At 36.4% G+C, this 16,290-nt stretch overlaps 1 protein-coding gene across 2 annotated transcripts in view; it reads right to left on the bottom strand.

Moving 5' to 3' along the window:
• The window catches only part of PLEKHG1 (pleckstrin homology and RhoGEF domain containing G1), a 281,660-nt gene that overhangs the window by 51,919 nt on the left and 213,451 nt on the right, over nt 1-16,290 (bottom strand). For both annotated transcript variants that reach the window (XM_063443092.1, XM_063443093.1), the window contains one exon: nt 12,695-13,236. In XM_063443092.1, the coding sequence (XP_063299162.1) occupies nt 12,695-13,236 (542 nt within the window). The remainder of the gene's footprint in view (nt 1-12,694; nt 13,237-16,290) is intronic.

Raw genomic sequence — 16,290 nt, 5'->3', positions numbered from 1 at the left:
TGTATGTATCTGTGTCAGTATGTCGGTCTGTGTGTTTGTCAGTATGTCTGTTTATGTGTCTGTGTATACGTCAGTACATCTATCAGTGTATGTATCTGTGTGCATCAGTATGTATCTGTGTGCATAAGTATGTCTGTCAGTGTATGTATTTGTGTCAGTATGTCAGTCAGTTTATGTGTCTGTATCTATATGTATTCAGTGTGTGTATCTGTGTATTTGCATGTGTGTCAGTGTGTCTGAGCACCAAAATTATATATAAAAACACACATTTAAAAAACAACACTACACATAAATGCACGCTTGCATTCAAACTCAAACACATTCAGACAAACATATTTCATACAAAAACATGTTTACATTCAAACAGTGCAACATACCCTGCAAGCATGGGAAATTGGTAGAACCCCACCTGTCAAGGCATTGTTGGAGTTGCACGACAGATAGGGTTCTACCTTTTGTATAACCTTGCAATTGGGGGGCCAAATAAAATTCTTGCACCAGGGATCTTTATACTTTAGTTCCGCCACTGCGTTGGGGTGGAGGGCGTGATTGCATGTGAGGGAGTGGGGGGGCACGGCCCTAGCAAATGCTTGCCCAGGATCCAATCATTATTAAAGATGGCACTGGGTTAGGGAGTACCTGCAGTTAAGGCAGAGTGGACTGTGACTCAAACATACCAAGCCAGATATTCTGTGGTGAGTTACAGCAGCTCTTCTAGGTTAAAAATACCCAGAACGTAAAAGAAAAACCAGAGTTGAGGACTCCTTTGCCCCACTTTCCCTACCATTGTGTCTCTATGTCCCCATTTTCCCCTACATCTTGTGTCTCCACGTCCCACTTCCTCTAGCCAGGATTTTTTCCTATGCTCCACTTCCCCTACACCTTGTGCTACTTTGCCACACTCTTCTCTACCCCTTGTGTCTGACCCAGTTACCTTTCCTTACCTACCTCCACTGATTGATGTGGAACTTTTTAGTCCCGGCCAGATCACAATGGCTGGCTTACTGCCAGATGGCATTGCACTCTGGCTGGCTGGCTCCCTGGCCAGCTGGATGACTTGCAGTTCCTGTAAGTGCATAAAGGTATGGTTCTTGAGCATCTCTCCTTGCCAAGTCCCTTCCCATAGGGTTGGCCAGGACACAGCAGTCAGAGTAGATAGAAATATGAAAACCCTACAGAGCTTCCTATTCCTGAGTTTCTGTCTACACAATGCGGCTTCCACTTGGGCCAACACTAAATGATAGGACGGGGATGTGGCAGCCCCACTTCCACCCACTGGCTAGATATGTTCCAGAATAAGAAGCACCACATTTGGGCTGTACCCTTCCACCCCCGTTAAAAATGCATCTGAGTCCAGAACATTTACAGTACCATTAGTTATAAGAGTCCCACTGCTGCACACAACATCAAGGCACACGAACAGTCCAGGTTTTCTCATTATCCCACAGGACACTATAGTGGTGCTATAATAGTAGTGTGTACTTATGAATACAAAGCCATTACTACCATTACCAATATTTTGAAGTTGACATTTTTAAAGTGAAACCATCCTTTCAAAAGTTCTAAACTCTGCTGGGATAACCACTTGCACTCTAAGCTCCTATTAAGTTAATAGTCGCGCACTGAAGCAAGAATATAGAGAAAGAGATGCTCTCTGATATATGTACTTCGATCAACTTAATAAGACCATGGACTGCAAAGAGGTAATTTGCCACATGGATAGTTCCTGCAAAATGGAAAGGAATATTTTATATGAGCATTGTGATGAAAAAATTCACAAATTACAATATATATTGCAACCCTATGTAAAGGCCTCCATGCATAAAACGCATTGGAGATCTTGCATCTAAAAGTAGCATGGCAACTACCTAGACTGCTCAGATCCAGGACTGGACCTTAACGGATAGGACCTAGCCACGTTCAGCCCTCCATGGGTTTTATTCACTAAACATTTAATAGTAGCGATTGATAAAACAAATTACAACATTTAGACAATTTAGTAAATAAAATAGGCTATATGTTGTGATTCTATTTATTTTACTCCAATTATTTGTTTAGTGAATACACCCCAGTGACTTTGGAAGAACTATGCAGAACATCAGTATGTGTCCAAAACAGAATTTAGAGGATGTTTTCACTTCCCTCTAAAGGAGATAGAAGATCAATATTTTCACTCAAGGAATTTAAGACCCAAGACAAATTTACTTGATCTTCTTTTAAATGTTTTAGACAGCTCGAGGGTGCAGACGTGTTACGTTTCAAGCCCCTCTCACCTTTTGTAAAGTATTATATTTCGTTGGCTTTTGCTACCCTAGGAAGCCTAGTTCAAATTCAAATGGTTAGATTCTTCTCCTCATTCACCTGTGACCTTTTACCCTTACCTTAACAGATGTTTTACAGACCAGTCATTTTTCCATTATTATAGTCTGCCATAAATAATACCCAGAGTGACAACTCTACTACTTTGGTGGCAACGTATTTATAGGCATATTATACTGAGATTTGTAAAACCACAATAAAAGAACAATATCTATTTTTACTTTCTCCTGTATATAACCATTAAATACATTTTATCATCTTATAATATAGCAGTCTAGCGTTTATTTCTAATAATTCTATAATAAAAAAAAAAAAAAGGAATGATAACCGTGCTAGTTATACATGTAGAATGTTTGTGGTGCCTATATCTAGTTTTAAAAGAAATCAAATAAAAAAAAACAATTTTTTTTTTAGTAATATATAGATGTGTAGAGTTGAGGAAACTATTTCAAGGACCTCCCAGCTTGTGCTGTGATATCAAATACCCCCAGCAGCTCTCCACAAAAAGGTTCTTTACATTTATTAGCAGCTTAAAATACAGGTATGTAGGTAAAAGCAATGAGGGCTTAAACAGTTCAGGATACAATACCAGAGACAACACTGACGTGTTTTGACCGACTTAATGGGTCTTTATCAAAGTGTAAACATAAGTCAAATGAGTCCCCCCATACGGATATTCCAAAAAGGCACGCATGTTTTGCATGTTTTTGCTCCTTGTTTCGAGGTCTGGAGGACATTGCTTAAACCTACATATAATATTGATAACAATTACTCTGGTAGAGATACAAACTTTGTTTTTTTAGAGGTGATCTCTCAAAGGCACAATAGATTAATAATGCCCAAATAGTGAGACACCCATAGATGGTATCTACTGCTGGTTTTACACTAGTAATATTGGCTCTGTTTTATAGAGAACCACATGTTTTTTTTTTTATTGAATACATTTATCATGGTTATGCCCTGTGCCAGGTCTAGTGCTGGCTGGACTGCAGTGATTTAATAAAGTTTAGATCTACTTAGCTTTTTTACCCCTTGATGTTCTGCAAAACATCCTCACTAAACTGTTGTGTTACAATTTATCTACTGTATGAGAGAGCAATGAGTGGGCAGTTGTCTAGGGCAAATTTGACATACCTGTGCAAAATCATTCCCAATTGCAATATTCTTAATCAAGTCTTAATGAGGGGACAGCTTGATTCTATAGTGATGGAGTCAGTGATAGATATAGCCAAAAATATAGCTTGAGCCAAAAAAAATAAAAAATAAAGTAAAATAACCTATTTAGAAAAAAGTGTGACGTATTACTGTTGGCCCACATAACTTTTGGATTCGCCTCCTTGTAAAACTGCAATGTTACATATCTGGCTTTCAGGCTTCGAACATAGTACTGTGCATAGAGGCTGGTTTCATACTGTCGGGTACAAAGAAACCATTAATAAATAAAGCGGCTTGGTATGAGTGGAATACCAGTGTAGCCGCAGAAGCCTTACAACATACGGCTGCCTTGAGCCCATTTCAAAGCACACATTACTATGTTAATCTGTCCTTGACTGATATTTAAAGAAGTGCTTACACTCAATACTGTTAAGGAGACCAGATTGATGCATTGTTGTTATCCAGTGACCATTTGTTTTAAATGTATTATTTCTATAGTTCGTACAACTCTAATACAACAGAATAATAAAAGGAATAAAGGAATAAATCGTATAGAGACTAGAAACATCTCATCTAATTAAACGGTTAAGACAGAATGTGAATCTAGCCAAAATCTTTAACATTCTGTAGTTACTTTTCTTTTGATTGAACAACAGATATGCTTATTTCAATTTAAGCTTGAATATTATTAGGGAACATTGTTCTCAATATCTGCAGGCATTTCTTGCTTCCAAAACCGAATGGTGAGTTACAAATGGATTGCTCAACAAATATCTCAGTTTTGTAAAATAAAACAGTGCATGTATATTCTAATGAAAATGATGGACTTTTCTAGTCTAACTGTTTGACAGCGCAACTGAGGATTAACAGAAATCATTTCTCTTTCCAGTTTGCCTTTTGGATCCAGTTTTTAACTGCAAAAGCTCAAACATTAGAGATGAAACTAAATGTGAGTCCTTCTCCATACTCCTCGATATTGTCATCCGTACACAGGCAATGACATTTGTGTTCTCACAAACTGGTGAAAACTTGATAAACTGTGACAAATTTGCAGTCATAAACATGATTTATGCTATGTCAGCGTGTGAGGTTTTTACAGGATTTCGGTCATCCAACATCTGGTCAACTACTCTTTGTTGTACTTGTGCTTTAAAACAGATGACCAAGAGGTCTCTAAATTGAGGACTGGACATAGGTAGTGGTATGGACAGATCAATGACCATTCTTTCTTGCTAGCAGGAGGGAAAGACTGTAGCAGAATATAATGACTGGTTACGTCTTAGACTTCAGTGGTCATAGTCTCTTGATCATCGGAGTTGGAACCATGACACAAGACACACAGAAAACAAACCAAAAAAATAAATAAAAACTACCATAATCTAACATACAAATAGACATTGTCAAGGCAAATGAGTTGTGGTATATTTTATAAATGTTATGCTATCCAAAGAAATAATAAATGTAAAGATAGACTGTTAAAAAGGATACCACAAGCACCATACTATTTTATTGTCTTTGGATGTAAGTCCCCTGCCCTTTTCTCTCTGGGCACAGTTCTTAATAGGTAGGTTTTAATAGATTATCTACATAGTACACTCATGAAAATAGTGTATTCATTTGATTAATCTAGTGCATCTACCCATTGTACAGCACTACGGAATCTGATGGCACTATATAAATATTAAAATAATAATAATCTACTAACATATTTCTTAAGTCACACAGGCACTAGAAAAGCTAAATATCATTTGGAAAGATTCTGAATTTCTACTTCAGTTGCACCTTGGCTATTTTGTCTATAATTTAGCAGTTTAGTTTTCAATGAACTATGTATTCAATTTACAAACATAGGGGGTTATAAAACAACCACTGAATCAAACCTGTATTGGTGTCCCAGACCCTTCAAAATTAGCAAGCATCCTTATTCCACTGGCAGTTTATTTATGGACACTACGGGTAGAATGGAGGTTTACTGGTCAGTCTTTGAAGACTTTTAGTAGGAATGATAAGGTTGGTATGCTGCAATAAATAGATGTCAGCTTTTTGATTTAATTAAAATTATGGCAATTTATTTTATTATCTTAATTAACTTCAAAGAACAAAGCCATGTATACAGGCTCATAAGTAACTGTTCTATCAGTTTGATCTTTATTTCTTAGATACCATGTAATTATTAGCCTAGTAGGCCAACTTTTTAAGGAAGAGAAAATAAATTGTAGGGGTGTCCATCATATTCTAGATTTCATACAGTTTCCTTTAAGCTGATCCAGGTCTATGAAAAATATCTGTTCAGGTCAATAATAGTCAAACAGAAAAACAAAACAACTACATTGTTGTGTGTTAAATAACGATTACTTAACTTCAATTAGTCTGTAGCCTCCCAAGATCGTTATCCACCACAAAACGATCATATATATGTATAGAACCACAAGCAGAAGTGGGATACGGCTGTACAGTCTATATAGGGAACATATAAGGAAAAAAAAAAAACAATAGTGTGATACAGTATATACAGTGAAAATGTGCGCTTAAATGGATGCACTCACGAGATAGTAAAGGTAAAACAGCATTCAAGGTGCCTCCCCAGGGAATATGGGGGGATGCTGGTATCCTTCGGTAGTGTCTAGCAGCCAAATGGGACACAGGACTCCAGGTGAGTAATGGTAGAAAATATTTGTAGTTTTATTTTCTTTAAAAGGTGATACAACACCAAGCAGATAAAATATAAAAGTCCAACAGTAGGTCCAACGCGTTTCGTTCAACACAGGAACTTCATCAGGGACCGCACAGTAAAAGAAATCAACAACAGTGTTGCAAATTGTAAAAAAATACACATCCTACTCACCCTAACAATAATCACTATAAATAGGGCTAATCCCAATGTCCCATTGGTCCTAAGTGTGGGGGGTGTCCTCCGGGCTGCTCTCCATTGGTCAAGGGATAATATCATCCAGCTGATTCCATTTTCGGCATTTTCAATGCCCAGAAAAACGAGCGCGTTTTTTTCATACGCCGGAACCGGAAGTAGACGTTTTCTTTCACTTCCGCGTTCCACATGCGTTCCACGTGCGTTCCACATGCGTTCCAAGGGCAGTCCGCACATGCTCAGTGGGTATTGCACAACTATCTCAATCGAAAACATCCTAATACATTTAAAAAAGCCCTTAAAAGCTCAAAACATAACTAAAGGTGCAATTAATCTCTAGAAAGAGAAAAAATAAATTAATATATGATATACAAACATAGTTAATTACTTGAGTGAACCTAAACTTGTCATGTGACAAAATTAAACATTAAACATTATACTTCTGGTGTCTGTAGTTCTATGGAAATAACAAACACCTTCTCTGCAAATCCATTTAAAGTGACAGACTCTTCATAAATTTCTATAAACCTCTTCTTTATTGAGGATATCATCATATAGGTTACTAGGGACATGTTAATGTGGACTCCCTCTGGCCTGGGGATAACTTTTTTCTCCTTTTTTCTCCTTTCTTTCTCTTTTTTTCTTTTGATGATATGGGACAATGAGAATGATCTACTTTTGGTGCATATGTATGAAACCAAAGAATAGAATTAAGATAAAAAACAGATCAAGATAACATATATGAAACAATAATAATAACTAACGTAGTTTATATTATACGGTTATGTGTACTAACTAGGTATTTATAATGTCCTTAACTAATAATATTCAGGGAACATTTGTAAAATCTATAGGTTATGGTTTTTTAGTTTATTATTCGTTTAGCCTATTAGATATGAGTCACTTAGATAATTTTGTAATAGGTGCTTGTCACCTTTACTGATTCACGGAGGAATTTATAACTTCAAACAGGTTTTTGGAGATAAGGTGTGTGTCACTTTAAAATAAACCTATAGAGGGGTTTATTATGACAATATCCTCAATAAAGAAGAGGTTTATAGAAATTTATGAAGAGTCTGTCACTTTAAATGGATTTGCAGAGAAGGTGTTTGTTATTTCCATAGAACTACAGACACCAGAAGTATAATGTTTAATGTTTAATTTTGTCACATGACAAGTTTAGGTTCACTCAAGTAATTAACTATGTTTGTATATCATATATTAATTTATTTTTTCTCTTTCTAGAGATTAATTGCACCTTTAGTTATGTTTTGAGCTTTTAAGGGCTTTTTTAAATGTATTAGGATGTTTTCGATTGAGATAGTTGTGCAATACCCACTGAGCATGTGCGGACTGCCCTTGGAACGCATGTGGAACGCACGTGGAACGCATGTGGAACGCGGAAGTGAAAGAAAACGTCTACTTCCGGTTCCGGCGTATGAAAAAAACGCGCTCGTTTTTCTGGGCATTGAAAATGCCGAAAATGGAATCAGCTGGATGATATTATCCCTTGACCAATGGAGAGCAGCCCGGAGGACACCCCCCACACTTAGGACCAATGGGACATTGGGATTAGCCCTATTTATAGTGATTATTGTTAGGGTGAGTAGGATGTGTATTTTTTTACAATTTGCAATACTGTTGTTGATTTCTTTTACTGTGCGGTCCCTGATGAAGTTCCTGTGTTGAACGAAACGCGTTGGACCTACTGTTGCACTTTTATATTTTATCTGCTTGGTGTTGTATCACCTTTTAAAGAAAATAAAACTACAAATATTTTCTACCATTACTCACCTGGAGTCCTGTGTCCCATTTGGCTGCTAGACACTACCGAAGGATACCAGCATCCCCCCATATTCCCTGGGGAGGCACCTTGAATGCTGTTTTACCTTTACTATCTCGTGAGTGCATCCATTTAAGCGCACATTTTCACTGTATATACTGTATCACACTATTGTTTTTTTTTTTTTTCCTTATATGTTCCCTATATAGACTGTACAGCCGTATCCCACTTCTGCTTGTGGTTCAATAATAGTCAAGCCTACATCTATTGCTAAAGCTTGCTTCTAATAAAGCGACATTATTTTATGCAGATAGTAGTTAAAAGGACTCCATAGGCCCTCAGAGACTCAATGAAGTGGTCTTGGGGCATGCCAATCTTTTTACCCATGCAACTGAAAATATTGCCTTTTAGTATATGTGGCACAATTTATACTGCATGTGGTGCTTCTGCCCCAATAAATGAGTTAAACTTGACTATTTCTATCAGATGGTCTTATAGAGACCTTAGGATTGGTGCAGCGTGGCGTTTTGTCATATTTCATTTAAGTTTCTCAATTTCTTCAGTCCTTAAACTTATAAAAGATAACATGCTGTTCTGTATTTCACCACTAAACAATGTAATTGTGAGTCTGGCCAAAGCACTAAATACTTTCTAAATAGAGTTTGGCACTGGATAACCATGAACCTTAAAATGGATACTCCCAGATCTATCTCATCAAAAGACATTTGGAAGCAGCGTGACAAAAATAAATAAAAGGCATGTGCATGGGAAAAACTTTCGGTTCGGCATTCCGAAATTCGGGACTTCGGCAATTCGGCCATTCGGAAATTTCAGAACTTCCTTAATTCGGCCATTCGGAAGTGCCCGAAATTCGTCTGAATTCATATTCGGCCCGAGACAAATTGTACATGTCTAATACATAAATCAAAAGACCTTCCACTCAGCATGGGACATCAATAAGTAAGTTTTATAGGTTCATTTTTGTGTCCAAAGCTCAATTGCACGGGTTAGTAGGTATTGGAAATACCAAATCCTTGTTAACCCTTTGGAGGGTCATTGTAACACCTGCCTATATGCTTATTTTACTACAAAAAAGTAGTTAGATGAAAAAAATATATGTTAACTATTTAAAAAGCAAAGACAGAGAATGCAGACATCCTGTACTTAATTCCCAGAATGCCTTAAACAAGCAGCTTATGCCATGTCCTTCTGTGTGTGACAACATTTTTTAAAATAAAATAATTTAGACATGTCCTTTCTAAATACAGCACAACAATGAGGGGTGTCAATTTTACAGTTTTGTGCAGGGTACCTCAACATCTAAAATCAGGGACAGCCGCGAGTATAAGATTAAAACTCACAGGAGAAGAGAGGGAAACATGCAGAGCAGCTGTATCCTAAGGATTTCTGTTCTTAACAAAACAACACTTAAGTTATATGACATTGTATTCACGGTTTTACAAAAAGCCAAATTTAAAAAAATAAAAAATAAATGTATCCCTTGCTCCACCTGACAAGGAAGCTGCTGGAAAACAAAGAGGAAAGTCAAGAGTGCCAAATAAAATAGATTTCCCGTAGAGCAAAAAAGCTGAATATGTAATTTTAACCATGTTAAGTTCTGACAATACACCTACATGTATATATAAATATATCTAATGTGTATATGAATATAATAAATGTGTATATGATTAAATGACTATAACAGGTTTTGATATACAGGTAAATATAATCTGAACTAAGAAAGATCTTACCAAAGGATCAGAGGATGGAAATTACAGAGTGGAAAGCACCTAGCAGTGAAATAGCGAGAAATAGGCAACGCTGGGTGACAGAAACATGCAGCATGATTCAGATAGAAAAACACTGAAAACAATGAAACGTGGAGAAAGGGAGACTGACAGAAAGAGAGAATGAAGGGAAATGTTGGTACATGAAGGGCCGGCAAACCCAATTTTTGCCTTGGGAGGTAGCAATTTTGTACTGACCACTAAAGCTTACGTCCGTTTTTTTTCAGGCGTATACCGGTACTTCCGCTGAAAAGCTTCAGAACCACTGCTGCAGGGGAAGGATTTATAATTGTTTTTAATTGGTTGCTCAGATATGCTTACACAATAAACCATATACTTAAGAGAGGAAGCACAGATAGAACCCAAGGGTTTAAACTGGTCTCATCTGTATTTTGCAACCAACCAAGTTGCCCTGCTACCAGGTATTTTGTTCGAAATGGCATTTTTTTACACCATCACATGCAATAACCAACATTGGTATAACCCTAACTGTGCATACTTTGGTAATATTTTTTTTAAACAAAACAAAAACCAAAAATAAATATAAAAAAAAAAAAAAATGTTGCCAGTTCCAGCTGCAATTTCTTCCTTAAGCCCAATCCTCATCTGCTGATGTCACTCCTACTCACTGGAGGGGAAGGTAAACCAGGTTGAGGGGAGGCATTGTGTCATCGACACCTATAGTCAGCGTGCTGATGCCAGACAACCAACATGCACAGAATTAACATTAGTCACACAAAAATCTTGTTCTGGTTTGGATTATGACACTCCAATGTTACTCCATCTCTGGAAGCAGCGGATTTAAACTGTGTATGTCTAAAACTGCATAGCAATTTGTTGCACAAACACCAGGTACCATGACTACTTCAAATCACTGTGCTTGAAGTAACCCTTTAATGTATAGTTTACCCATGACATTAATTAACTATATGAATCGTGGTGTGTTAAAAGAGAAATTGTCAATGACTACTTAAAAACTAGGATACATCAGAGTTAATCATCGACAGAGTAATCTTTGAATGTTTAAGCAGATGAAAGGCAGGTTCTGACATATCTAAGATAGGCTGTGCATAGCAATCCTTTTCTGAAACAGCTGTTTGTAATGATGCTATCTGAAGAGTTGTCATAAAAAGGACACTACAGCAAAATAAGAACCATAAAACAAAAACAAACTATAAAACTATGTATGAAAAGAAAGACTAAGGGAAGAAAGGAAAGGAAAAAAAAAGTTAAAGAAGTTGTTGCATTCAAACACAGGCAGTATTTTAAAGGACATTCCAAGAACCATAAGCACTTACTGCATAAAGTGTGGTAAAAGCAGTACATTTTGCAACGTCAAACTGATCATGTTTAACTGCAACAAACCATGCATGCATGTCCTGTCCAAAATTTGTTTTAAATTATTTTATTTTTAGACAAAGTATCCATGCACGCCATTTGCATCCAATACATTTCCATAGCTTTCTGTGAAGAGACAGTAAATGTCCACATTCTGTTAGCTTACAGAGTAATATCCCTAATATATTGTTTTTGGTATTTTTTTTTTTTTTATTACTCACATTTTATTGAGCTAAATGCAAAGAGTATACATGAGATATCTTAAAGTGAAAAAGATCATAGCTTTACAAGACACCTGACAACGCAATTATAGTGCATTTTCTAATATAAACAAGATGTCAGGGAAAAAAAGCGTATAATAATAGAATATGCAGGCATAAAGGCTCAGCAATATATAAGATTATACGGTACTTGCAAGAACAATTACAGTAAAAATAAAAAAGGCATTTTATGTCAACAGTAAAATAAAATAAAACAAGTAAGATAAAATACTATGCAGATTATGGAGTGCTTTATTAATAACTCACATTTGTAAGTATATAGGTTATATGTATGGTAACACATGGGACATTTTGTTTACCTTAAATTAACGCAGTGCTCTGGTTTAAGGTGGAAAATAGAGGCAAGAGGGAGAGTTAACATGGCATTTATAATGATAATGAGGTTGAGGCCCTCTTTGAGTTAAAGGACCACTCCACTCTTCCAACCCACCCCCCAGAAAACCCTCGCAGTTTAGTAGATATACCCCAATGAATACATATGTGCATATTTTTATGCATGTATTCATAGGGAGTATAGTCTAAAATAGATTACAAAGCCTACAGTTCTAATGACTGCATCCTGTGTAAGCCCCTTCCCCTTTTTCCCAGGAGAGACTTTCAGTCTCTTCACATAGAAATAAACAATCAGAGGCTTCTCATTGAAAAGCATCTGACTTGGTCCCCACGTGTGAGCCGAGACAGCTCAGGGGACCTAATGGAAGTAGGAATAATTCCTCCCTGGCTGTTTGATTGACAGTCAGGTGGGAGTTCCCCAGTTAATTTATAAAAGTGCGGATTTCTCATAGAAAGGGTACTGAAGTGCTTTTGGGTGTGGAATGGTCATTTAAAGACTCATCAGGTTATGTACCTTAGTGAGAAAAACCTTCTTACTAATTATAATTGGGGGGTGGGGGGGAGGGAGATCAAAGTCGCTAGAGTCAATAACTATTAACATAATCAACAGATTCGCTAGCACCTGAGTGGGTAAGCATAGGGTGTCACTGTATGTACAAGAGATACTCTGCAATATAAACTTATAAATATTCAAAGATTCAAAATTAAAGCAGTGATCAACTTTGTTATAGGAGACTGGACCCGCCATCCTTCATTTTAGGAAATAATACAAGGGTCTAATTTTTCCTTTCAAAGTACATTGGTAGATTACTTTCACAAGCAGGCCCCTTACCTCAACAATACTTTTAAGATCTTGGACATAGGTTCTCTCTGTCTGAAGAATTTCTTGGACCACTCTATCAACATACATGAGCTTTGGACTTGAAGATTCCACCTCTTCAGACAATGCGCCATTTGTGGCCGATCCTTTGGATTCTTTCCACGACAAACGCTGACATTCAGCAGCTTGCTTTTCTCTTGAGTTTCCAAGAGTCTGCTCTCCATACTGGTTTATGTGAAGGTCGTTGTTTGAAAGATGTTGGGAAGGAACAAGTTCTAGCTTTATGGCTCCTGCTTCCTTATCCTGGTTAAACAAGCCCAAATGACTATTTGATGCTAAGGTCATTCGACTTCCAAAAGAGCAGCGACTATCCCTGGAGGAAGTAGAGGAGGACGTAGATCCAAAGCTAACTGGTCTGTCACCGTCTGACAACTCCATGTTCTTTATCCCACAATACTGGAAATGTCTATTTGCCGAGTGTAGGTCACCACTAGTCCTGGGACTTGGAGGTTGTATTACAGTTGATAGATCATCAAGAGGCAAATGGTATTCATCTAGAATTTAAAATACACAGATTAGTTTTTGGACAACTAAACTAAAACAAGCTTGTAAAAGGTTATATATTTAAAAATGCTCATATAAAAATGAATGTTATGTTAATCTAACAAATTTACAACATTTCCGCAGTAAGAAAAATAAACAGATTCTTTAGATTTTTTTTGTGAATACAAGAAGTAATTTGTTCAGAGTTTTATAGTGAATGACTTGTTCCCAAATATTTTTTTTAGTGTTTCAAATTTAAGGTGCATCAATTTGAAAAAAAAAAAATGTTTGCACGACAATGGAACAACAAGATCATTGTCGGTGAAACATATATGGAAATTAAGTGTGGTGCCTACACCCACTAGAAAAAAGAAGAAAAAAAAAAGAAAAACCCAAAAATACTTAAATTTCTTTATTAACAAAAAGATTTATCCTCTTTCTTACCAAGGAAATTATGTAGTAAATGCATTATATCACAGTTTGGGGATATATCAGGCTTGTCAGATTAAAACAAAACAGCAATATAGACAACATATTTACTGTTGCAATTGATTACCTTGTTCTAATAAATGTATCTTTTAAAATTGGTAACAAACCACTATTAAGTATTATACAGTTAAGAAACACAAAAAAAATAACTTGAAAGACAAAACAAAACAAAAAAAATGATCATTGTGTTCCCCCACATATTGCTACTTGCTATGTTTGCTATTTCTGGACTGTATGTTATGTGTTCAGTAATATTTACTGAAGTTTAGACAATGTAATCAAGCTACTTAAATGCAAACCAAACTGTGTTTATTTAGCCATTACACATAAACGAAAGACATACATGTTTTATCTCCTGATAAGAAGCAGAATACCAAATAAATGCTATTATCAGCATAACATACCATCTTACATTTCATGGCTAAAGTCACACGCACGGATTAAAAAGGTGAGGTATTACAGGGAAATGTGCCTTGTGATACCAGATGAAAGGTAAATATTTGAAGGTAATGGCCAAAAGTGCCAGAAAAATGTGTAAAATAGCAGGAAGAAGTCAGGTTTAAAGAATAGGTTTAACCATTTCATTACGTTTTCAGAATATAATTTTTAAACTTGATTTATATGTTCGAGAACTCCTCTCTCTTCTCCTCTTTATTCAATTGCATCTGCTCTAGTATCAATTATGCAATACATTTTTGCTTCAATGTCCAGAGGTGAGTTCTGAAGCTCTGATACTTAAAGGGTCACTATAGGTATCAAAACAACAACTTTAGCTTAATATATCAGTTTTCTGTGTACAGATCATGACCCTGCAGTCTCACTGCTCAACTTTCTGTCATTTAGTAGTTAAATCACCGTGGTTATATATCACAAGTCACACCTACCAGTATGTAAAATTCAGTTTAATTTAGAATTGCCCTAACTCTTAATAGTGTGCTACAGCCTGCACAAGCCTCCTGTGTGTGATTAACGTTAAAATTGCAGAGAGAGAAAAAACTTCTAAAGCAAGTTAACATCGGGTGTTTTTTGTTTTTTTTTTAACTAAGGCTGCATAAACTGAAACAAAAGTGATTTAACTACTAAATGGTAGTGAATTAAGCGGTGAAACTGCAGGGGCATGCTCTATACATAAATACTGCTTCATTAAGCTAAAGTTGTTTTGATGCCTATAGTGTCCTTTTAATGCAAGCTTGCCGTTGAGTACAATACATTGCTACGGGGTTGGTACACAAGCGCAGGCACTCAAAAGGTCAGGAAATAAGACAGGTTGTTGCTCGTCATCAACCAGTTTAATTACACAATCTAATTCTTGCACTAGAGTTTACAAATTAAAACAATGTTCTAATATGGCCATTCTAAGTGTTTTTTTTTTTTTTTTAGCCAAAAACATGAAAAAAATATAATTTTAAAAATCAAAATAAATAAATAACGTTTTGGAAAAGGTTTATACAATCTCATGCAGTATTAGTCGATATTTAGCTCCTTTAAAAAAACAAACCAAAAAAACAACTTTGTAAATGTCTTAGCTGTCAATTTTCTATATATTCAAAAAAGAATTAGATTGTTCAGCTATATTCCTAAGGAAATTAGACTCTCAAACCCCATCATTGTTCTTCTGCTCCATAAAAAGTTAACATGGCCCACCCATATGAATATTTTGCTACACACTTTACAAAAATAAATAAATAAATAAGTTGTATGTGAAGCCTTTTAATTCATGCTACAATGACATATATATATATTCAGTTGCTGGGCACTCCTGTACAATTGATTTGTTCCACACCTAAAAAGTCAATGCAATGAGTGGCCCTTTTCACATTGCAGTGAAATAAAAGGTAATTTTTCATACAGGCAGCAAGAGTCTCATCATGCAGATAGTTTGAAACAGCTTGCTTCTAAGGGCCTACATACAGCTAACAGAGCTAATGGGATTGCTTAGCATTTATTTCTGGGCCGTCTAAATGGATTAATACATCAGAATCCAGATGATCCATTAGGAGGACTTCAGTTTAAGCTCTAAAAATTCTGCTTTGCAATTCTCTTATACATTAAAAAGCAAGATTCCTAAAGATGCTACTAAAGTAAAGCTATTGCAAGCTATTTACGAGGAGAGAAATGGCAAAGCAAAACATAAAAAAAAGAGATACTCCAAGCACAATCATAACTACTGCAGTGGTTATGGTGCTAAAGGGCTCTGGATGCTATCCCTCAATTTGAAGTCAAACACTTTGCAAGCAGTTTTGGATGAAGATAAAAACATATATATAAGTTATTCCCGAACGCTACAGGCTAGTCCCCTCTGCTGCAGACATCACAAAGAAAAAAGGGGTACTTCTTCAATATGATTTCTATAAAGCCTTGCAATAACAGATTACGAGCATTAGTATATATTAGTAACCATTCCAAACACTGTGACTCTGGCAACGGAGCCAGTGTCACTCATTAGATTTGCCCTGTTTGGGGATGTGTCCCTAGCAGGGCGAATCAAAGTTGACTTTAGGAGGAGCGGAGACGGAAGGATGGCAAGGAGGTGGGTGTTACACAAGGAGTAACACCCACTAAGCAGCGCTGGAACA

The sequence above is a fragment of the Pelobates fuscus genome, chromosome 2 (genome assembly GCF_036172605.1).
Source record: "Pelobates fuscus isolate aPelFus1 chromosome 2, aPelFus1.pri, whole genome shotgun sequence".
In the NCBI taxonomy this organism is placed as follows: domain Eukaryota; kingdom Metazoa; phylum Chordata; class Amphibia; order Anura; family Pelobatidae; genus Pelobates; species Pelobates fuscus.
This window is presented reverse-complemented; position numbering and strand designations above follow the sequence as displayed.